This window comes from Anser brachyrhynchus (assembly GCF_964034855.1).
Source record: "Anser brachyrhynchus genome assembly, chromosome: 17".
In the NCBI taxonomy this organism is placed as follows: Eukaryota; Metazoa; Chordata; class Aves; order Anseriformes; family Anatidae; genus Anser; species Anser brachyrhynchus.
Genome location: NC_137710.1, coordinates 11,544,421 through 11,567,839, shown reverse-complemented (window position 1 = coordinate 11,567,839; position 23,419 = coordinate 11,544,421). Strand labels below are relative to the sequence as shown.

General features: G+C 41.1%; 1 protein-coding gene across 2 annotated transcripts in view; it reads right to left on the bottom strand.

Moving 5' to 3' along the window:
* GCN1 (GCN1 activator of EIF2AK4) overlaps positions 1 to 23,419 on the bottom strand; it is a 43,329-nt gene that overhangs the window by 10,141 nt on the left and 9,769 nt on the right. For both annotated transcript variants that reach the window (XM_080559084.1, XM_080559085.1), the window contains exons 15-48: positions 22,752 to 22,904; positions 21,876 to 21,968; positions 20,354 to 20,429; positions 20,031 to 20,190; positions 18,906 to 19,095; positions 18,650 to 18,774; positions 18,107 to 18,285; positions 17,847 to 17,940; positions 17,298 to 17,411; positions 17,020 to 17,218; positions 16,369 to 16,524; positions 13,186 to 13,367; positions 12,842 to 12,922; positions 12,182 to 12,325; positions 11,418 to 11,545; positions 11,044 to 11,233; positions 10,556 to 10,626; positions 9,578 to 9,743; positions 8,373 to 8,567; positions 7,950 to 8,196; positions 7,169 to 7,290; positions 6,745 to 6,859; positions 5,700 to 5,879; positions 5,137 to 5,357; positions 4,342 to 4,410; positions 4,056 to 4,194; positions 3,750 to 3,946; positions 3,239 to 3,381; positions 2,356 to 2,473; positions 2,000 to 2,215; positions 1,505 to 1,669; positions 931 to 1,092; positions 392 to 484; positions 1 to 144 (exon numbers count right to left, since the gene is read on the bottom strand). In XM_080559084.1, coding sequence (XP_080415210.1) covers positions 1 to 144; positions 392 to 484; positions 931 to 1,092; positions 1,505 to 1,669; positions 2,000 to 2,215; positions 2,356 to 2,473; positions 3,239 to 3,381; positions 3,750 to 3,946; positions 4,056 to 4,194; positions 4,342 to 4,410; positions 5,137 to 5,357; positions 5,700 to 5,879; positions 6,745 to 6,859; positions 7,169 to 7,290; positions 7,950 to 8,196; positions 8,373 to 8,567; positions 9,578 to 9,743; positions 10,556 to 10,626; positions 11,044 to 11,233; positions 11,418 to 11,545; positions 12,182 to 12,325; positions 12,842 to 12,922; positions 13,186 to 13,367; positions 16,369 to 16,524; positions 17,020 to 17,218; positions 17,298 to 17,411; positions 17,847 to 17,940; positions 18,107 to 18,285; positions 18,650 to 18,774; positions 18,906 to 19,095; positions 20,031 to 20,190; positions 20,354 to 20,429; positions 21,876 to 21,968; positions 22,752 to 22,904 — 5,027 coding nt within the window. The remainder of the gene's footprint in view (positions 145 to 391; positions 485 to 930; positions 1,093 to 1,504; positions 1,670 to 1,999; positions 2,216 to 2,355; positions 2,474 to 3,238; positions 3,382 to 3,749; positions 3,947 to 4,055; positions 4,195 to 4,341; positions 4,411 to 5,136; positions 5,358 to 5,699; positions 5,880 to 6,744; positions 6,860 to 7,168; positions 7,291 to 7,949; positions 8,197 to 8,372; positions 8,568 to 9,577; positions 9,744 to 10,555; positions 10,627 to 11,043; positions 11,234 to 11,417; positions 11,546 to 12,181; positions 12,326 to 12,841; positions 12,923 to 13,185; positions 13,368 to 16,368; positions 16,525 to 17,019; positions 17,219 to 17,297; positions 17,412 to 17,846; positions 17,941 to 18,106; positions 18,286 to 18,649; positions 18,775 to 18,905; positions 19,096 to 20,030; positions 20,191 to 20,353; positions 20,430 to 21,875; positions 21,969 to 22,751; positions 22,905 to 23,419) is intronic.

Below are 23,419 nucleotides of genomic sequence, written 5' to 3'. Positions count from 1 at the left end.
CAGTTGCTCTTCACTAGTCCCCAGCTTCTCTTTCAGTGCAGACATCATAGCAGGCAGGATGACACTCAAGTGCCTTGTCAGAGCATCCCCTGCTACTGACGAGAGGAAAGCTAGCACACGAGTATTCACAGGGGGAGTAGTCAGCTAAAAAATAAATAAATAAGTAAATAAATAAATGAGACAAGCAAGAAGTTTCTTCAGAAGGAATGAATTTTAAGTCATCTATAACATGAGAAAGTTTTAAGTATGAGTGCATCACAACCGCAGTGACAATGTTTTGAGCATAAAATCGGAAGAAAATTTCAAAATATTTTGTCATCAGTCCAAAGAAATCTGGCAGAAAATAGAATACAAACATAGCTCTAAGCTTAAAATTTGTTTCCAGTTGTACCTTTGGCACCAAATAAGGCAACACCACCCGGCTCTTGACAGCCATAACTTGTTTAAGACCATCCACAGCAAAATCAGATGTCTCTTCATTATCCTACAGGGAGAAAGAACATTATAAACCTGAGACATGATTTGTGACACACCAAGCTAAACCCTGTTTCAAGTGACAATTCACCACGTGATCATATAACCAGTACTTACACAGGTCCTTCTATCTAAAAATGCTCTTCTATTATATAGCTAAAACCTAAACAAGCTCTTACGTCACATTTTTCTGATGTGACATATCATGCATGGTGGCCAATTTATGGAGGTGACAATGGCAATTTCCTAGCAGAGCCAGATGCAGCAATTCTTAGGCTTGTACTTTAGCCACAAGACTTGCCCTGCTGATGGCTAGCATGACTAGGAGGAGACAATGTAGAGATGCCACTCCCTGGAAGGGTCTGCCAATGCAAGCTTCCCTCTCCTTTAAGCTAGTCATTCAAAACTTGTCCCACAACATCATTAAGTTGTTGACTAACACTGAGTAATGCTTACCAGCTGCTTCAACAAAAATGGCAGGATGTCCTCAAGAGCTTGATGTCCAATTGTTGAGTGCAACTGTTCAAATGTTTTAGCTGCGGCCTCTCTGACTTCTTCCAGAGGGTCACACAGAGCTTTTCTCACGGTAGGAACTAGGGACTCGGAGAAAACCAGTACCTGAAAACGTAGAGATAAAATTACAGAATATCTAAAGCACAATGGACACGTGCATCTCAGTAGAATACTTAAGAACAGGAATTTACACAGCAGACAATAAGTTTCTGTTTGCTTGAAATATACCTGAAGAAAAGAAGGATTAATCAAAGATTCACAGTGCTCTAAGGATACCATGTGGATGTTTTTTATTATGATAGCTCATAAAAGTCAGAACTGTGCGATGGTTTAAATATATCAACAGATGCAAATGTGTACATTTGCCTCAACAGCAACTCATGTTAGTTTTAAGTCCTGAATTTAGTCCACAAAGGAAGTCCAATACTGTCACTATATTTCTGTGTCTCTACTGCAACAGCAGCATTGTAACAAATACCTAGGAAATGGCAGATTTCACCTTCCTTATTTAACTTACCGCATCTCTGCTGGTAGATTTCATTATCTCGCTCAGCCCAATGCAGACTCCTTGTCTTTCATCATTCTTGTCTGACCTCAGTCCGTCTTCCAGAATAGGAATGATTTCAGGAAGGATCTTCTCTCCTAACTTCCGGACAAGGTCTCCCAATGTCCGTGCCGCAACCTATGCCCCCAAAATTAATTAATTATTTTCTTGTTTTATAAAACTTAAGCAGCTGAATTTTGAGCAAAAGTTAGCTTTTAACTATAAACTACCATTTATGGTATAGACAGAGTAGTAGCAATGGAAACAGCACTATAACAAGTAGTCATATAAAAAATAGTTTTACTGCCATCACAGTTGCCTTCAGTAAAGAGAGAACTCTTATACTCACTCTCAGTCCAATTAAATTCATTATGGTTTTAGAGTGATTCATAAAAAAATGATCCTGTGTTCTTCATGAATTAGTTTGTAAGGTCTGCAGTAACAGGAATGCATTACTCAGTTTCTCACCGTTCGTTTATCTGCACAAGTACTGGCTAAGAATTTCAGCAGAAGCCCAAAGAGGGTTGGCAAAATTTCACGCAGTGTGCGAGGAGTGTTTGAGACTACAATCTTCCAGACATGTAAGGAGGCTTGACGCACTACCAGCTGGGTGTCAGAGCGGCCCATGTACAGCCCTGCCAGCACCCTGTTTCTCCTCTCCACACCAAGAGCATTAATGATAGCCTGAAAAGAAACAGCACAGAATTGTATTATCCACTCCTGAAACTTCCAAAAAGAACAAGATACATGCTTATTCAATATGTCTTTCCAGCAGGTTTCCAAGCTGATTTTAAAAAAAGCACAACAGACAGGAACAGCTTTACCTTGTTTGATTGGGCTGTTCCAAAGTTGTCATCCTCTGAGGCAGTTTCTGTGGTCATTTTTCCAGTCACTCCTGAGATATGGAATAAAAGATCTCCAAGGAGCTGAACTGAGCTAAACCTGGCAACAGAAAGCAAGTCAAGTGTTACAAACAGGGTAATCAGGCAGTCCCTGTCCAAGTACAGCAATACATCAAATAGAAACATGAACAAAATGCAAGGCAAAGAGTTAGGTCAGCACTGAAATGCTGTACGGACTGATATGTAAGATCATTCTGCCTACATGACTGTGAACAAGCATGCTGGAGAGAAGGGGAAGGAATGAATTCCAAGCCAGACAGGACGAGAGAGCTCCTGTATCAAAATAATATATCAGGGAATTGTGTGGATTCTGAAAAGGAAGATGACTTTGCCAGTATCTGTGCCAACCCAAAAGACATTCACCTGGGATAAAGGCAACCATCAGCACTCAGCTGACACAAGCCTCTTAGTACAACTAATTTTTGAGCAACTGCTATTAGCTGTGAGCGCTCCACTGCACATTTCCATACACAAGCGAAAAATACCTTACTCAGCACTTTGAAAAATGAGAAACAGTATGTTTGTGACTAAATATTGCCACATCAGCTACCTTGGAAGTGCTTGTCAGAGTTGCTATCAGAATTAATAATCTAGTAGGAATGCTTTGCAGGTACCAGGAAACCTGATCCATGGCTGGCAGGGCTTCTCAGGCTCGGCGCTATAAGGCATCATACTCAATCATCAAGCAAAAAGAGACATTTGCTTTTGCTTCATAGGAGGTCTCTGAACTTGCTTGAGAAGCAACAAAGTCTTAATGACACCAGTTTTCTAAGCATGGAAAGTCTGTGGATAAGATATACCCTACCTTATCCTCCACAAATCATCAAACAGGCCATCCTCAAGCTGTGGCAGGAGAAGCGCGATGGCAGTCTCAGCATACATACTTATGATTCTCTGGCCAGCGCGCAGGGCAGTGTCTCTCACAAACTCATTCTCATCTGCTAGTGCCTGAACAGAGAGAGAAGTGTCTGTGAAACCTGTTTTTTGTTTTCTTTTTCCACCACAATATACAAGACCAAGAAGGAAAACAAAAAGATGTTTTCTCTCAGCCATGAAAAGTAAACGAACCATAGAGTTGTGAATGGACAAACGTGATTTCAAGAAATTACTAGTGACCACAAAAGACAGCAAGCAAATAACTTGGAAGAATAAATCATTTATAAATTAAATTCTTTTATGTATTTTTATAGCCCAGCAATGCTGAACAAATACCTACCTGTCTCACAATTACTGGAAGTGACGCTTAAAATACTCTGGAGGCTTTTTTATTTTTTAATCTGCTAACAAATAGAATTCTTTAGGTCTCTGCTACATACCTTAAGGATACAAGGGATGATGGGACCAACATATGGAATGAACTTGTCTCCAAAGGTAATTGGCAGGTAGTTGAACATCATGATATAACCATCGCGCACGTGTGGAGCAATATCTACTTTACTGGCAGTAGCTACAATCTCTGGCATAAGTTTCTCCAGCTTCTCCACCCCCAAACCAGCCATAACTTCAGCCAGACCTGGAGAAAAAAAGCAAGTAACAGAGTTGATAAATGCCAGAAACAACAAAGCTCATCTGATTCAGTAGGAGAAAGCCTGAGCTCCGTATTCAGACACAGCTGTCCTCACCTTGAGCAGCACCAGATCGGTCCACTGAGCTCTGCTCATATGTCAGTGTCTCCATCAGCCATGGCAACAAATCCTCAAAGCATGATTCTCCCATGCCCTTTACCATGGCTCCCAGTGCTTTTGCAGACACTGTACGCACCTAAAAGACAAGAGAAACAAGAGATTTGTAAAATACCCTGTCAAAGTTACTAAGACAGAGATGTGTCAGCCTTATTACAGATCTACAGAAGATGATGATAAAGTTTAACATAATGCACTGAAATGGTATTTATACAAAAAGACTTACTTCAGGTACAGGATCCAGCAGAGATGCCTTCAGTCCAGGAGTCACACTGGGTAGGTAAGGAGCCAGATCCTGAAACAAAGAGCCCAAAGATTAAGTAGTAGATTCAAAATGAGAAAAACTTAAATCATCTTTATCTAACGGGCAGTTCAGCCCCTTATTATTAGCAATCACCCGTAACATCTTGAGAGTTCAATCAGTTCTTTTTAAAACCCTGAAAATGAGCACACTGGATTGTTCTCTAAGTAGAAGAAAGAACACCAGTTCCGTGCAAACCACTCGAAACCTTTTTGATGCTCAGCCATAACTTAGCACTTTGTATCTAAGGAAAATCCAACACTTAACATTTACACAAGGTTTAAATATAGAGATTATCAGCACAAAAATTAAACACGGTTCTTTAGCCTACAGTGAGGTTGTACAAATACTTTTCAAACAAACCCAGGATCCATTTGTAAACAACTGATCAGTGTTTCGCTGGTAGTAGTTTTGCTTGTTTATTTGTTAGGGCATTTTATATATGGCAAAAATTAAAAGACTTCTTTTGCAGGGATAAATCTGGTAATACCTAGATGAGGCAAGTGCAAAGCTAACAGTCTCAAGCTCCTGAGAATTTTCACTGCCTTTATAGCCACTGCCTGTTCGTTTACATACATTTAATTAAAGCTGCCTGGAATCTAATATTGTTTACCTTAATAACAAAATCCCCAAACCAAATAAATTATCCCCCGTGCTTTCTCCCTTAGCTTCTACACAGTAAATATAGCACACAGTTAGAAAGCTCCTTCAGTACTGTACCTTCTGATCAGTCAGGGAGTACATGTTCCCAATAATCTGCGCAGCCATTTTCCTCGTGTCTGTGGAACGATCTTGAAAAGCTCTCTGCACAATCGGCATAATAAGAGCTAACGATGGAGCGTCAATGAAATGGACAAATTTGGTATCCAGCAGAGTCTGCAGACACTTCTGAGTCTTCCTGGAAGGGTCAGTGAGAGCATCCAACAGAACTGGAGTGATCGCTGAACATTTTTAAAAAGGAGAGAAAAGACTTTATTTGTACATAAAACAAAAGCACATGCCAGAGTGAGCTGGTGTTCTCTCACAGGATGCTTTACATCCTCTTAAAGCATTCAGAAGCATAGAACAGAGAAAACCCTAACAACGTTAGCTGACAAAACAGAAAGGAGTATTCACAAAAAGCCCTGAAGCAGACAGCTGTTGTGAAGCTTTCATGTTATACTGCTATAGAAGTAGCTTCATTTCTACAGAAGTTCACGTTTAATCCTAAATGCAGTGAACATAAACTGTGCTATTATAAACCCTGGTCATTGTTCGGCACTAGAGATGCAGACAGTTCTTACCAAGGATCTCTGGATTCCTGATGACAGACCCAATCTGCCTGAGAGCTTGCTGACCCGCATTCTGCACCTTCACGTGAGAGTCTGTGAGCACTTCAGTAAGTTTTGGCACAATATTGGGTAAGCAGGAGGAGAGCTGTTTGGGAGCACAGTATGCCATGGCTCCCAGCAATTCCACTGACCCTGTGCATGAAGAACACAAAAAGAAAGAAAGAAAAAAATTGCAAAACAATACATAACATTAAGAAGAAATAAGAGAAGATTCACCTCAAACTCAAATCTACAAGTGGTCTCAGCAGAGAACACAGAATGGCTGAAATCCATTAAGCCACTCTGTGCACTTTAAAATACAAAAACTATTTTTGTTTTGTTTAGTACCAGGGAAAAGAAAGGTGGGATGGGGGGGTGGGAAAGGAAACATCTAGCTTCTGGACTCCTTCTGGAGAGATGACGGATAAAAAGCATCCCTTGCATCTTCCAGGATAATTTGCTCAGGTATCATAAAATGGTTTGGGTTGGAAGGGACATTCAAGATTATCTAACTCCAACTGTGGGCAGGGACACCTCCCACTAGACCAAATTGCTCAAAGCCCCGTCCAACAACCTGGCCTCAAACACTTCCAGGGATGGGGCATCCACAGCTTCTCTGGGCAACCTGTTCCAGTGCCTCACCACCCTCTCAGTAGAGAATTTCTTCCTAATATCTAATCTAAATCTACGCTCTTTTAGTTTAAAGCCATTACCCCTTGCCCTGTCACTACTCTCCCTGACAGAGTCCCTCCCCAGCCTTCCTCTAGCCCCTCTTAGGTACTGGAAGGCCACTATAAGTTCTGCCCGGAGCCTCCTCTTCTCCAGGCTGAACAACCCCAACTCCCCAGCTTTCCTGTAGCCCCCTTTAGGTATTTATTGGTACTTATTTGGGTACTTATTATTAGGTGCTTATTCCTACATCCTTACATCTGTAAGGATGCGCGAATAAGCAAGGGGAACAACAGCAAAAGTAACTATGAGTTACTGTCAGTCATGTCAGCCAGATATTGGTCCATACCAGCTTTGGTTCTCCAAGATTCCTCTTCTAGTGCTGCAAGAAGTGATGGCAAAACCAGCTTCACTCCATGAGTACTCAAGTTGCTCATCACTGCTTTGGCACAGTCATCTGCAGCCTCCAAGGAGAAGAGAACATTTACAAGGAGTCACAACATGGTTTTTCCTTCTTCACTCAACGACTCAATGGGAACAAAGCCTTCAAGTAAAATTGTGTCTAACTCCAACAATGCAGCTAGCCAAAAGTAGCTCCCAGTTAATGGCCATTGAAATAAAATGCTTTCAGTTTTTAAGAAGACCAAGTTATATTAGTGGCCTCTCAAGGCATGTGTCACCTTCTCAATCTGCCTAACTATAAACAGCATTCATATCCATTCCATTTCTGTTTTCTCCTAACTGCATGTTGTCAGAAATCTGCGGCCTCTTACCTCTCGCACATACTGGTTCCCATCTCCAAAACAAAGCAGCAAGTGAGGTAGCACATGAACCACGTACGGCTCAAAGAGCTTTCCAAGCATGCTGCAGAGCATCTCAAAGGCAAACAGAGCCCCTAAATGAACATAAAGGATAGTCAGAGGAAAATAAACGTAAGGGATAGTCAAGGGAAAACATAACTTCATTTAAAGAGAATGGAAAGAGCACATGTAATTTGCCAGATATCTGTAGAATTCCTCCAAAATCCCTCAAATCTCAGCCTGAAAATCTCTTGCTTTCTTGCACTTGTGGCAAACACTGTGGTGGAGATCTGTGGTCTCAGAAAGGACAGCAAGAGGCCCAGTAGCATTAAACCCATGTAACAGTCCTGACTCCTAGCTTCGGTAAACAGAAATAAGGACAGGAAACATCCAGCATCACAAGGAAGAACTAGGTTCTGAAAGCCACTCTAGACCAGCTGAGTATGTACTGCCTCAAGAGGCAGAAGCCCACCTAGGAACACCTGCCTTTGAAAACAGGAGGCAGGAGTACAAACATACTGTCTAGGACCAGATAACCTTCTCCCACCACAACACAAACAGACCAGTTTTAGGACACTGTACACAATTAGTGGCTTCATGACAGACAGCCCTCATTTCCTGTGCTGCAAACTTTTGTAAAATAAATGTAAAGAAAAGCACAAGGTATCATTCAACATGACCATAGCAGTAGTAGATACAAGATAAAGGTGAAGTATTTAGAAGGAAAGGCCTTTCAGAAGGAAAAGTTCCTTACCCTCACGCCGACGGAAGTTCTTCTTGTCCTGGATAGCATCGGTTAGCGTGGTCATCATCTCCTGCTGCTTGAGAGAAAGGATGCCAAGGCCTTTCACCAGGCCTGCCAGCCCATAAGCTGCACCTTTGCGCTCAGCATACTTATCCGATTCTAAAAGCAGCTGCATCAGCTTCTGTATCATTCCTCCTGCATCTTCCTTAATTGCAGGCACCAGTGGTGGTAAACAGCTTGCCACTGACTCCTGAACCTGTAAAACAATCCACCAGCTGTCAGATCACAATATACTGATCACTAATGTAACTTTCCCTGAGATTGCACCCACAATGAGAGCTGTCTGTCACCAGAGCCATTTTTCATCTCTCTGACATCAGTGTTAACCTGCCTCTGCGTGGAACATGGGGACTCCTCCAAGAAGGCACCCACCTGCTGAGATGGTGTGGATAAGGCTGCTATCAGTTTGCCAACAATTGGTTTCACTTTAGGGTCACTCTTGTCCAGATGTTTTGCCAGTGAACCCATCAGAATGACCACACTCTGCCTGACAGCATCATAGCTGGCATCATTAGGAGCATTTTTCAGGAATTCTTCAAACACTGGCAAGAGAGAGTTAACATTGTCCTGAAAAACAAAACCACAGAACTTGCCACTAGAGTCCACTCAGAATGAGATTTGCTATGCTCAGTGGACTTGTTTGTTCTTCTCTGAGCCAACAAACCGAACAATCAGACAGTATTTACAGTTCGTTTAATATGCCACATCACATAAAACCTTGTGTCATCCTGACAGGCAACAAATATTTCCTGCTAGAGAGAAGTTAGTCCTTAAAAATTAGATCCCCAAAGCTGTCAGCACAACGTTCTGCCAGAAGCAGTGCAAGTTACCAAGCAAGACTGCTAGCCTAAATGTGAGCACCTGCTCTTTTGCTTGTTCCATTTGCAAAGAAAGAACAGAAAGGTAAAGCAAACTTCACACTGCTTTTCTAAGAAACAGAAGGGAAGACAAAATAATGAAAATACTCTGACTGTCATCACCTGTCAAGAGAAGTCATAAAGACAGTTGCAAGACACGAGAGTGATAACAGAGCAGAAACACCGAGCTTAACAGGAATATAGAGGACTGTCCAGAAGAGGTGACTGGCACACGAGGAAAAAAGGAGACGAGCAATTTACATCCCCTAAACCTCTCCCATCTAACACATCTTTGTGAGGAAGGTCATGATCCTTAGTTCTTGGAATAATTTCAGTTGTTATGAAGTTTCATTAAGCCAACGATCTGAAAGCTTTCAAATTTTGCTTCCCATGAGGCCTGAAAAGGAAATATCACCTTTGGTGGTATAATTTTACTTGGTGGTATAATTTTACTCTTATTACTCTAGTGGTATACCATTTTAACTCCAGTTAATTCGGGGCTATTTCTTTTTTTATATCAATGACAGAATCATGGTTGTAACCAACACTAGTCACTAACAGAACATCACTGATCAAAAAAATCCTACTATACGAAAGTTTCAGCTGTTACAAGTAACATCACCATCTAAGAAAAATACATCAATAAATGGGCTCCAACACGGTATCTACATTTTCATCCCACCTGTTCCCACTGCTACAGAGAGAAGCATTCAGACTTACTTTGCCATGAGTGTTGAGTGTTGAAAGAGCTGCATCTAACATGCACTTCCTGACCTCAGGACTGCGATCGTTCAGGGCATCCGGTACGAAAAACTGAAAGAGTGGCTTCACCTGAGAACTGTCCAGATGCTGTGAGAGCTTGTTAAGGGCCAACGCTATGCCACACCTGTAAAGGTGGTGAGCTGAGTGAGCTTACTGACTTTTGACAGCATTTGCTTGAGGTCTCAAACACATCTGCTATCAACAGTACATTAAAGAAATCAAGAGAGAGAGATGCTATGAAATTAGAGGGCTTCAGTCTCCAAGCTAAGTGCATTTCATTACATAACCCCATGCTGCAGGTTCCCAAAAGGACAACAGTCCTTCAGCCAAATAATGCCTTTTATGCTGATTAAGCGTTACAGATACTTGGGCCAACACACAGACATCAGGATCACTTTAACTACTGCTGAAATACAGCAGCTGTACCACAGCGTACATCAGCACTAAACAAATTAGCTTAAGAGAGCAAACAAGATCTCCAATTAGACCTGTACAGGGCATGCAAGTAGACAAAAAGTAATTATGTAAATTGGAATTTTTTCAGTTCATTAGGGCTAGCACTGCTGCCTGATTCTCTTGCAACAATCACTTGTCCATACAGAGGTAGGAATCCATTAAGATAGGACAAGATTCAGAGAGACTGATTGGGAAAGATCCTGTTCTTAACAGAAGGGCATAGAGAAGATAGCACCAAGTATTTGGACGGAAGTGAGAGCATCTCAATTTGGAGTGCCCAGCCTGCTTGAGGGGCACAAATATTCTTAACAAGAAGGAACCATGAAATCAGCAAGTCAATATAACTACGTTTATTTTGTCCTTGAACATTCCCTTATAGAAATACAAGTGTAGAAACACTGCCTGGATGTATAAATAAAAATCTGGAACACTGCATTGGATGCACAGGAAGCGAGGAGATAAACATGAAGATAACTGTACCTTGCTTCCCACTGGTCAGGTGGTGATTCAGATATCACTCGTCCCAAAGCATCCAAAACTGGAGGTGGCCTCTGCAAGGAGGGAAATTTCATCAGAATGCCTTTTCCAAGGACACAAGCGCAGAGAATACTGTCAGGCATACCTGCAATGCCATTTTTAAAATACTGCAGAGAGGTAATGATACCACTAGCAGAAGAGCATAACAAAAAACAAGCAGAGTGCTAGTTTAAGACCAAAAAAACTTAATTCTAGTCCCTGCTCTGCCACAGTCTTCCTGTATCACCTAAGCCATATCATTCACCTGTGCAATGGTGCCATTACTTGCTGTTAACTTGAGGACCAATACATTAACGTTTGTGATGAGCTCAAACAGCAACAGTAAGCTTCATGCATATTCTCAGAGCAGACAAAAGGAAAAATGATCTTTAAAAAATAGAAAATACAGCACAAGCTTGGGCCTGTCAACCCTTTGGGACAAGAGTACTTACATAGAGCTTCTCCTGGTAAATCTCTGTAAGTTTATTCATAACCTCTGCTGCTTGGTTTTGATACTGAGCTACAGCTCTGGAAAGGGCTTCAGCACCTGCTTGTCTCACTGCCTCTTCATGGTAGATGACATCTTTGATCAGCAGAGAACAGAGGTCAGGCTGCAGCTCCAGACCCATGGACTCCCACAACCTGCAGCACGCACAAAGAGGCCACAGATCACCCTTCAGGTAGAGAAGCCACTGCTACGTGCAATATAAGGCTAACCCAAACCTGCCCTCCGCCTCCAGGAGGCAAAGCCCCTGCCTATAAAGCTTCACAAGGTGAACAGCAGAGAGGCCCCCTTACAATCCAGTCAGCTGGGAATAACTCTCACCTCTCTGCCAACTTCTGTATCTCATCTTCCACATCAAACTTTACTACCCAAAGGCGACGCAACAGATTCAGTCCATTCTTTTCATCGCTGTCTGGGGTTGGTAGAACCATTTGTAGCTCCATCAGTCCCTGAATTAATTTACAGGAGAATCAGTGTAAATATCTGATTTTACAAACGGACGCTTTAAAACACTTAAAACTTTTGCCAAGTCAAGCTCTCAGTGGTTGGAAGTATCAAAATTCATGCACACTTGTGCAGCACTAGGTTGTGCTCTGGTGACTACAGTCTTTTCTGTTCCTGAGAACAGAGAAACTAGCTCAGGAGAGCTAAAAAGAAATTTGTTTGATGGCAAAGAAAAAGAAAGCACCCTCAGTTTTTTTGGTTTTATCTTCTTTGAAGTGACTAAGCCTGAAGCTTTCCAAAAACACAAGGCCCAATATAGACAAAGCAATTTTTTGACAGCTTCTCCCTTTGAGACTAAGCTCTATGCAATTTTAAATAGAAAATGGTAAGCTGTTGTAATTACACTTGTTTCAACAAAACAAAAGTGTGGATAGACCCAGAGTATACTCCTTTCCACCAGGTAAATCTTGCACAAAAAGCATTACTCATAGCATTAACATTCAGTAGCTAAAGCCTCCTACTGCAGACATATCGCCCAAGGACTAGGATCACAGCTGAAGCCTCTCTTCAACAGTGATGGAGAAGATTCACCTCCCCAAAAATGAAAGAAGTCAGTGTAACCATGAGTTGTTCCCACCTACCCTGAGGGCTGCATCTCGAACATTCATGCACGGGGACTGCAGGGCCTGCAGTAACACATCAATCTCCTCCTGTTCCGCATAGGCACAGCCGTCCTCCCCACTGCTACTCGTGCACAGGGAGGTCAGTGCGTTGGAAGCCAGAACCTGAAATGCCGAGAGGAACCATTAAAGATTCCACCACTGCCCTCTTCTTCTCTGCATTTGATCAAAGGAAGCACAGGTGGGCATTGAGTGCTATCACAAGCAAAGAAATTCTGAAAGAACAGAGACGAGGCTTCAGGATGAAAATAAGAACTGAAGAGTTCAGTCCAATCCCGTGCCTTTTTGTTACTATTTGTCTTTCTGCCACCTCATCCTTTTGATCAAACTTTACTGCTGGTCACTCCGGGGAGTGACTACAGATTTTCTTCAACTGAACAAGGCCTTAGAGAAGGAATAAAATGACACCTGGGGAAAACTGAAGAATGTTTAATGCGTAAAACTCACAGGAAAAAAAAGACACCGGTATTTTATCCCCCCCCCAAAATACCATAAACATAGGAGACAAATGATAACATATCAACCACCAGCCTCAGGGACCAGGTGGATGTATTTCCCTCGGTTAGATGCTGATGAAACTGAGGCAGAATCCTGACTGTGGTTATGAAGCCCAGGACTCACCTGTAACCGTGGAGAACCTGTTCCTATCACCCGGGTCAGCAGAAGCAACATGTCCCTTCGGGGCAGCAACTCCGGGCCATTCTGAAAGAGGAGGAGGGGAGAAAAACCCACGTCTTGTGACTCCAAAGAACTATGCCTGTGTATGGCCGTCCTTATTTAAGAACCACAATAAAAACCTAGGTCTAGGCACACAGCCAAAACCTGTGACAGAAAACAGTCGTACGTTGTTAACTAACTAGTAGAATTAATCTGCTTTATCCAGTTTACACATTAGGTGTTTCATCCCATCCCTCAGCTTTACAGCCATAGAGGAAGGTGACCTCATCCCCACAGCTCTCACTTACCTCATCCACCAGCAAAGCCTGGCCATTTGCTGACGATCTCAGCTGAGCGTGAACCGTAAGGATCTGCAGAATCTTGACCAGGAACTCCTCCTTGTCTTCACTGTTATGGGGCGTCTCGATCATAACAGTCTTTAGGAGAGGAAAAACTAAGGAAAATGCTGGAGCTGATAATGGGGCAGCACCTGTGAAAAGGAGAAAGAATCCTGTGAGCACAACTGCTCACCATTTTATAATACTGACTGATGCAAAATGTACACTTTGCAGGTTGTAACAGATATTGCCAGCTTCAATCTTACATGCAAACCTGTTAAGTGACTCTAAGTATTTCTGTGCCCCTAAAAACACAGTGTCTATGGGATGATGTCTCGTGTACCTGGACTTAGCCCATACAGACACAACGCTGAGCCTGTTGAAGGCAGCTTGCATAGCCTGCCACCTGTTGAGTCCCTATCACTTTGCCACTTAGTGGCAGCAACATTAGGGCTCCAACACTGACATTTGGCACTCAGATCTACCTAATGTTCTTGCTTGCTATATCGATGAGCTGGCTTTAATTAAAGTCATTTTAGAATTACAAATTACTTCCAATACTATAATATTTCAAAAAACGCACAAAGCAAATGCAATTTGCTGAGCAAAATCCATTGAAACAATTCAATGTGTTAAAGTAGATGGACATGCAAAACCATGGTTTTGTCTATACAGACCATACTCAGGGGATGGGGGAGACATGACAAAATTAAATCATTACACAATCAGTGTTGAAATTAAAAATCTAATATTTAAATTGCATTAAGTTTGCATGTACACTCTCTGAGAATTCACTTGAATTAAACTAAAAAAACATTACGGTCAATTTTATTCTAAGCAACAGGATCCACACAGGGATCTGATATTATTTAACTAACTCATTTTTAACGTTGCTTTGTCCCAAAGTAGCAGCTTATTTGCCAGCTGTATTCCCTTTAAACACTTCCTACCAACCTAACAAACCTGTCACTCCAGCCTTCATTTGGATTCTTGAGAATGAGGTTTCTCTAATTCTGGCACAAGGCTCAAACCCTCTTCCCCCTAGAAAAAATTAAGGCTTTTGGATTCCTGTTGTTAAAGACTTTGATTCTTCCTTCTCACCGGGGCTTGGCTATGGGACATAACAAGTGCTTGTTTCAGTCTTCCAGTTAGTCCAAAGCAAAAAGTTTAAAGAAAATCTGAACGCTACAACTAAGAAAAAGAAAGAACGATTCTTTTTGGTTTCAAGCTAAACTGTCAGCACTACTTACTTGCTGAGTATATATATGGTTAAGTGTAGAATGTATTCTTGAACATATGCCCGTGGGCCTCTAGCTGGAGTCATGCTTTTATATATTGTTAAAACTAAAGTACTGGATATCTAGGGAAAACGTTTGCTTTCAGCATCCTATCTGTGCTGTCAGAGAATGCCACAATTTAGATTTCTAAGATGCAGATGAAGAGCACTGCAGATACAATACTGCAGTATTAGTCAGCTTATGTAGGGCATAGATACATACTGCAGAAGTAGTTCAAGAGAGAAATATTAAATACCAAACACACTGTGAGCTCCTAACTATTTAACATGAATAGTTTAGGTAAAAAACCCGCTATCTCGGATGTGAGATTTTTCTCACTATCTGTTTGCTCACTATCTGATTTTACGCTTTTTTTTAATTATTGGCCAGATATTTTTAGGCTTAAGCAACTGTCCCTCTACATGCAGCAGGAAGGAGAAGGCTTTATCTGAGAAGATAAATGTTCTGTTAAAAGAGTAGCTGGTATTTTAAAACGTATCTTGGCATTTCAGCAATGAATGATAAATTTTACCATGTACAGTATAAAGACGTGTGGTCTCTCCTAAGTATCATGGTAACTGAAGAAACTAACTTCCACTAAACAGTATTGTGTAAGACAGCACTCAAAAGCATTTTAAGAACTTTGAGGAAAAATTATTTGGGAATACAACTTGACTTGTCCAACAAAGTGTTATAGTACCTACTGCCTTTCTCTTGCCAGAGAAGTAAAAAAAAAAAATCAGATATTCATTTAAATAAGCACTGTAAGAAATATTGAAGGCAGAACATTCAAAATACTTTCACTGCTTTCTGGAAATAAGCATTCAAATGTTAATGATCCTGCAATTAATATGGAAATGTATGACATAACAGAGACACTGAATTATCACAGAGACGTTGAGAACTAAAGTGGTGCTCAACATGGTCAACTGTTCCTGCTCTACAGTAAAGATTATTTAAGTCAGAGTCACAAAACTGCAGATCTGACTGGCGACAGAACTGTAAGGGCAGAATTGAACTACTGGGGTAAGGGACCAAGTGGAATCCTAGATTTCTTTAAAAAAATCATAAACTGTCTACCACAGCAGTTTCTGACCAAGCTAGACGATGATCAGCTCCAAAGCCTGGGTGAACCACCTCTATCACTACAGAACACCGCATCTGTAAAGACAGACTAAGTCATCCCTGCCTCCAAAAGAAGCAGACTTCTCCAACCTCTTCAGAATTCTTATCTATTAGCATGTAGTGATACAAGTACTTGCACACCCCATCATAAAGCAGATTTTGGAATTGATCTATTTTAAAACTAACCCCTGGGTTCATTTTAGCCCAGATCATACTCTCGAACTATAAAAATATTGGTGCTTGCCCTTATGTTACGAAGTAGAAAGGAACTGCTTCTTCTGTAACCGTGCCAGAATAAAATATTCATGAACTGCAGTACTACGTAGAAAACAAGAACCCGCCACAGGCACTTCTCTGCTGAGATCTCAGATAACAAGCAATTATTTTGTCTTTCCACTTAGTCTCACTGAATCACTTATGCTAAGTGGTGGTGAAATGCAAGAACTGTCCTTAGCAAAGATGAGTCTTAATTTCACTACTATTATTTCTGTCTGAACCATTTTAAGAAAAAAGTTATTGCTGTTTCATTTTTACACTTAACTGTAATTGTAATATATTTTCTACTACTGCCACCGCACACACAAAAAAAAATCAATGAGGAAGTTACAGTTTTTCATATCTATGAAAAGACTTATTGGATTTAAAAAGAGAAAAAGTGAAGTCTCACCTATGAAACATACAAACCAAGAAAACTAAAACAACTAAGTTATTTGGGGGGGGCAGGGAGGTTAAGATCTACAGTGCCTTTTACCTGTTTCTCCCTTGCCTGTTCGGCTAGGAATGGTGTGGGCATGCAGCAAGCTAACAACTCTGTTGAGAGCAGTTGGCAGCTCTTCTTGACACCAGGAATCATCCAATTCACATTCAGGTTTCATCAGACGCAAGGTCACATGGCTCACTAAAGTACCTGGTATGAAAGAATAAGAAAAATATGAGAAGACTAAAACCAAACATTTCTTGAGAACAATCCCCCTGAACACAGACCAAAGAATTCTAACAAAGCTCTAGGAAACATCCCAGGCTGCAAAAGATGTGCAAAGATGGAAGCACAGCCCTAAGGGTTATAGGGGACATTTCCATTCAGAAGAGTCACTTTCTGCTGTATGAACACTATTGTGTATTCCCTCCAACAAGGAGCAAACTTCTTGTTTTGCAACATCCGTCATGAAATTTCAGTAATTCCAAGCTTTTCTAAAGATGTCAGCCCAAACCAAGACCTGTCCAGCAGTGGGATCACTAGGACACTGCAGTCAGCTCTTTAAACACTGTTCCATAGTGTTTTTTCCTCTTACCTATCTGTGGTATACGGTCATGATCCACAGCTTATAAGAGCGAGGATTTTGACCACCCTGCCATAAAAGTCATGCACCCTTGCCCTTAAACAGCATCTGCAAATACTAACCAAAAGTTTTAAGTCGAGCAGGCATGACACAGGAAGCTAAGGAAAGAAAAGGATCCTTAATTCTTGGAGCAGCCAAAGGCGATCTAAAAAGTGGCAAGAAGGAGCTGATGAGACCAGGAATGTACTGAGTTAGACCAGGAGGTTTTCTCTTGATAACAGTGTCCAGGAGTCCCAAGGCTGTTTCCAGTTCATTATCAAGCTGTAAGAGACAATTTGAAGGATTACCATAAATTACTCTGGTAGCTGCAGGGCTGGCAAAAAAGATCATCAAAACTTGCCTCCTTCAATCGTTTCCTTATTTGAGACTCCTTTTCCAGCTGTGCATGCATTAATTCTTTCTGCTTGCTAGTCAGTTGCACCTCATCTTTTATTCCTTTCTTCTTCTTTATCTCCTGCAAATAGAGAGAGCCATGGACATTATTAACTGGTAACTATTAACTTTAAACCCTCAATTAGGTGGAGGAATAAGTTGGACACCTTGCTTTTCAGAATTTACTTTTAAAACAGGATGGAAGCACCCGTTTAACAACCCCTACTGGGAAACTCACACAAGATGCACTGAACAAGAGATGAAGAGAAAAACAAGTATTACCAACTAGTAAGTGCACTCAAAAATCAACAGAATACAACAGAAATTAATAGATATACAGGCGTAAGAGAAACTGATATACACAGATACAAGAAAATAAAATATTTAGGTATTCAAAGAAATACAGAGAATCTTTCCCAACACTGTACACAGGTATGCCAGAAGCTATGCACAAAACAGATGAGATAGCTTGGTGTCTCAGCCATCACTAATAGCTTTCCTGTTCCCATCACCTCACCTCCTTCAGCTCCAGCTCAATGATTTGTTCCTTGAAAGAGTAAGCTTTATTCTCCCTCTTCATATTAGCCTTTTTCATACTGTCCTGTTGAGCACTGAGAAAGAAAGCAAAGAATCAGCACTATTCTGAAGAAAGCATACAAATCTAGGAACTTCTGTGCAGAAAAGAGTATCTGGCAAACCCAAACCCACTTACTCACTGACAAGATGCCAGCAGGAATCAATCCCCATGTTCACAGAAAAAAGAAATGATAGTCTTACCTCTGTATTATTGACTTGTCATACAGTTCTCCCTCTGGTGTCTTCATGATGGCAAATTCCTCTCGAGTAACCTGGCACAGAGCTGGATTCTCCATTGATGCGGAGATGGTGCTGATGAGCTGTGGGAGCACTCTGCCAGGTGAAAGCAGGGAGAGAGATCCCACCGCATTCATGGATGACTATCAAGAAAACAAAGGAAAAACCACTATCATCAGTACTCCTTGATACTGCTTCAAAAGACTATGCCCTGCTGAAGCAGGCCATGTTGTGTTCTTTGAGAGCAACACCCTTCGAGTTCTAATTCCTCATCCAGTGGGTATCAAAACCTTATCTAGAATTCTACTCAGCTGCTGATACACATTCTCCCTGCAGCCTTAAATCCCAGCTCTTTTTTTTTTTTCCCACTGGATTTCTCTTTGAACCTGCCTTTTCTCCACCTTAGAGACACATCTCCTTTCTGATAGACCACTTAACTTCTCCAAAAAACTCTTTTGTTTCAAAGTATCTCCTTATACTAACAACAGGAAAGCAGAAGTTTATCACCTGGTTCTCTGGAGTGTAGGCAGTGAGTCTGGGTAGTATGTCATTCAGATGTTTGGTAATAAAGTCTTTGGGATCTATCTTCATCTTGATGAGGAGGGCTGGCCAAAGACCTGGCTGTACCGCCACTAGCATGAAGAATAAATAAACATAATAAATATGAAGCAGATTACTAATACAATGAAACAAAAAGGTAAAATAAATTAAAAAAAAATACCACATACATTGTCCATGAGAGTGGTTTTACCCCTTTACTTACCTAGAGACGGATGATGGCTGACTAGCAGCATCTCCAGAGCCAGCTTTTCTGTCTCAAAGGAATCCACATCCAGCCCCGCCACACTTGAGATGACACACAGTGCCTCATGAAGTACACGGGGAGGAATGTATGTCTTTCCTAGCTCTGACAACTCTCCCGACTCCATCACCAGGACCTCCTGAGGCATAACCTAGGGGACAATTTGTCATAAACATCATAGCAAGCTTTCCTGAGCCCTGAGCACACTTTCCTACAGGGACACCATACTGAACACCAGAAATCAGCTCCCTCTGAAAGTGCTAGCAACCTGAAGTTTTCCAGGAAAATAAAGGATGATAATGGAGCCAAAGCACAGAGTGCTGACAGTGATGGAAAGACTAAGAGCAGAAGACTGTACTAGATTTGGCAAGACAGGGTAAAATAAAACTAAAACTACCATTTTTAGCAAAGAGGACTTTGGAAAAGGTTTCACCAGTTGGCTAGGAACAGTACGCCCAGCTTCTGCTGTCTAATTTTACCCAGTATCTTTCCAAAAATACCTTATTCAGGCTTTGTCTGTGACATAGAGGTATTGTTTATGAAGTCTCACCCTTGGTACCTAAATAATGCAACATAACCTATTTAGCAACTTGACATGGTGCTGGCTTAGCAGCATGCCCAATAATACAGGATTTAACATTTCCTTTTTTTTTTCCCCTTCCATTTTTCACACTAGTTGTTACTGAAGTATTTATATTGCATTTGTTTTAAATAGGCAGTCTGAACTGTTAGCCAGGGCCAAAAAAATAGGGTACTGAGAAAGGATCTACATAGTTGGTCTTCCACTGGGGAGTAAACTTGCATTTAAGTAATACAAGACCAGGGAAATCTGCAGCTTCCTCCCCCGATTAATTTGGAATAACATGGGTTTTGTGCATATAGGGAAGACTAGGCAGCCTCACACACCAGGGACACTAACAAAATAATAGCAGTAATCTAGTAACAAGTGGCATTTCTAGAAGATCACTAAGCTGGACCTGAATCCTTTTCCTAGCACACTGTATGCCAATGTTAACAGCAAACCTATGATAGGGAGCTGATTGGCAACAAACAACTAAGCAGGGACGAGGCTTCTTGACCGCTCACCTTATGAGAACTGAGAACCACTTTCAGCTCCTCCAAGAGCCCATAGGCCAGTTTGTACCCTCCCAGAGAGGACAAGAGCTTCCTGACTGTTTGATGGGCCTGTCTTCGAACATTCCAGGTCCGACTCAGCAGTACTGCAATAAGGGCACGGTGATACTGCCTGAAAATGGAGAAATAAACAGGTTGAGCAACGGAGGTAGCTCTGCAAACCACCCGCCCACAAAAGCACAAAGCATTCAGCATTTTGTACAAAGTCGCAGGCCCACCCTCTCCTGCATAGACGTTCATGATCGGACCCAGATCAGTAACAGCACTCTACGTACTGAACTTTACTTTCAGGGAGCCGCTGTGCATGATCCAAGAGGAGACGCTCTGTCAGCTGCAGTACGGTACACATTGCTGTGGGAAAAGACAAATATTTAAAATAGCATGTGATTTCATAAGGAAGGAGATTTTTTTTTACTTAAGAATGAATAAACAGCAATCAGAACATAATAAAATAGCTGCCAAAATTGAGCCTCTACATAAACTTCTCAATAAAGCTAGAAACAAGTCCAACTCAGATCTGACAAGACTGGAAACAGAACCATGAGCTAAGAGAAACGTGGTTAGCTTCATTCCAGCAGAATTTCCTTAACCAGTATGAGAGGCCTATTTCTGTGTGAGTAAACAGAGCAAATCAAATAAGAAGCACCATACTCACTGCATCAATACTGTCAATTCCTGAGCACTGCTGAAACGTCTTAAGTGACAATAAAATGTGTAATGAATTAATAAAAAAGTGTATAATGCTGCGGGAGTAGTAGCTTTGGTATTTTACCTCATACTATCATCTGAGCTTCTACTGTCTCTAGGCCCTTTGGTTTGTATACCAATGTCCAACCATATCATAAAAGCAGGAGCAGAAAGCCCTGAAACGTGGAGTAGGTTATAACCCGTATTAAGTTTGATAACAGGTTACTTTGGACATTTGAATCATCAGATAGCTTGGGGATGTTAAACACATCAGCTGGATGTTTTTGCTCATTTATAACCAATAACAAATCATGACAATGCTTACTCTCAAAATTACCAGCATTAGTTTTTGGAATTAACATCCTAATGGACCAATATACAATTTCCCAGATCATACTGTTTCAGGATACCTGCAGACTTGGGAACGAAAATGACTGGATATACACATTGCCTTCAGCAAATAATGATCACAGCAAGCAAAGAAATTATGCTAGTTCCCATTTACCTCTTCAAAGCTTTGTACAAAAGATAAATGGACTCATTTTGGAGAAACGATTCATGAACTCATTTGCAAGGCTTTCAGTTTAAAAGATAGTGATGTCTCTGTGGGGCACTTTTTTTCCCAATTAATCTTTAAACACAAGAGAACAAAATAGAGCATGGATAGACTAATGTATAACCCAATTGATTTATCTGTTACTACTCTTCCTCCACATTATCTCACAAGCTTCCTCTGCATGTATTCTTCTCCAACCTTATTTTACTTTTCCCCATCTTCTTCCTAGTTTTATGCTTATCCATGTCCCTTAGATTGGCCACAACTATCTACTTACAAGCTGGAACACCACACACTTTTTTGGATTGGAAAGACTTTTACTGAATATAAAGATTTGGAATTGTAAATGTTTGATAACATAGGCTAGAAACATTAGAAATAAATTAATTCACTGCCAGGTTACAATTAATTTAGATATACTTCTAAAAGAGAGCATTGTTCATTTTAATCTGAAACTGGATCCCCAAGGACCACAGAACAGGGCTAACAGCAAAGTAGCTCGCTTAAGTAATAGAATTAAACAGTAACAGGATACACAATAACTGATAATTTACCTTCCTCTGAAGCGGACTGCAAGAACTTCTCAGATGTAAAAATTTGTTTTTTCTCATCCAGAATCAGCTGCCAGAAGCTGCTCAGCTTAGACTCTGACAGGAAAAGAACAGATGTCTATCAAGGACTTACCAAAATGAGTAAGAACTTACCAGGTTACAGAGAATACAGTAAAATTCTGTCTCCTGAAATTTTTGAAGCTATTTCTAGCTTTTGCTTGTCTTCACTTACAAAGCCTCTCATCTCTCATTCAGAACTATAAGCATGTCTAAAAAATACCTGTTGAAAAAAATATATTTCTCTGACTTACACTTGTGAAATGTAAAATCTGTTTCACCTTAATTTTCATAGGGCAAGGCTCCCTAAAAATGAAGAAAAGGAGAAAGCTGATGTGTTGCTTTTGACAGACAGAACACATCTGGATTTTATATCCTGGCAGATGTATGAATTCAGACAGTTCTTGCAATATGCTCTAATGGAAAACAGAATTCCAGTCCTGCAGTTTTCCAAAGACAGTTTGTAAAAATACTACATAAATGGCAAACAAGTTACACTTTTAATGCTTCAACACTTTTAACACTTCAGTCATGTCCTAGTATGTAAGGTCTGAATGAATTTTTTGTCAGAGCAAAGAGAAATACTGCCCCAAGTGAATGGAAGCTGGAATTTGCAAAGCCACAGAAGAGCAAGAATTTCTCATTGACAGAACCGGGAGAGATCAGAATAAATCCTTCCCTGGTTTACCAAAGGGCAGTGATTCTCTACTCAGAAGCAATATATGGATTAAGGAATAGAACCGGAGGCACACTGTCAAGAAAAAGTGTTATTCCTCAGAGCCTGTTCATATTGGATTCTGCCAAGATGTTTTGTGATCTTACCAGTTTGTCCCTCAATTACAGACATCCTGCAGATCAACAAAGCTGCAGCAACTCCTTCGGTTACCATGGGAACCTGAGTACTTTGGGATGCCGCTTTTTCTACTGTCTGGATCAGCATTGGCAGCAAGTCCATTGCCTGTAATAACGTGTCACCTGAGGAGACAGACAGAGACAAACTGCAAAACAAAATCCTTCACACATTAAACCGAAGGTATCAACGGTTCTTCTGTTGTTACGACACAAGAAGCAAACCAGACACAGACGGGGAAGACTCCCAAAGCACTGCCAGTCACTCCTGTGATTAAACTTTAGCTATGAGGACGATAACCACTCTGGTCCTTTCCTCACAGGTAAGAGGGTCCCATCCCACTACAAGCTTCTGTTCATGGGATGCAAAAGAAAATGCTAATCCGGTTACATAAAAGGAACTAGTTCAAATCACAGGAAGTCTGACGTTAAAACTATGTTTCTCTGAAAGAGCAGAAGTAAATTCCTGGCAAGCCACAACCATCTGTTCCATCTCAAACGTTCAGAAGCCAAGGAATCCCGCTGATCTGTGACCCTCGCTTCCAAGGCAACTGAGCTAGGCGCTCCTGCTACTTCCAGAAGCAACACCTCAGCCAAAAAAAAAAAAGGATCGAAAGACACCATGATTTTGTACATTGAGT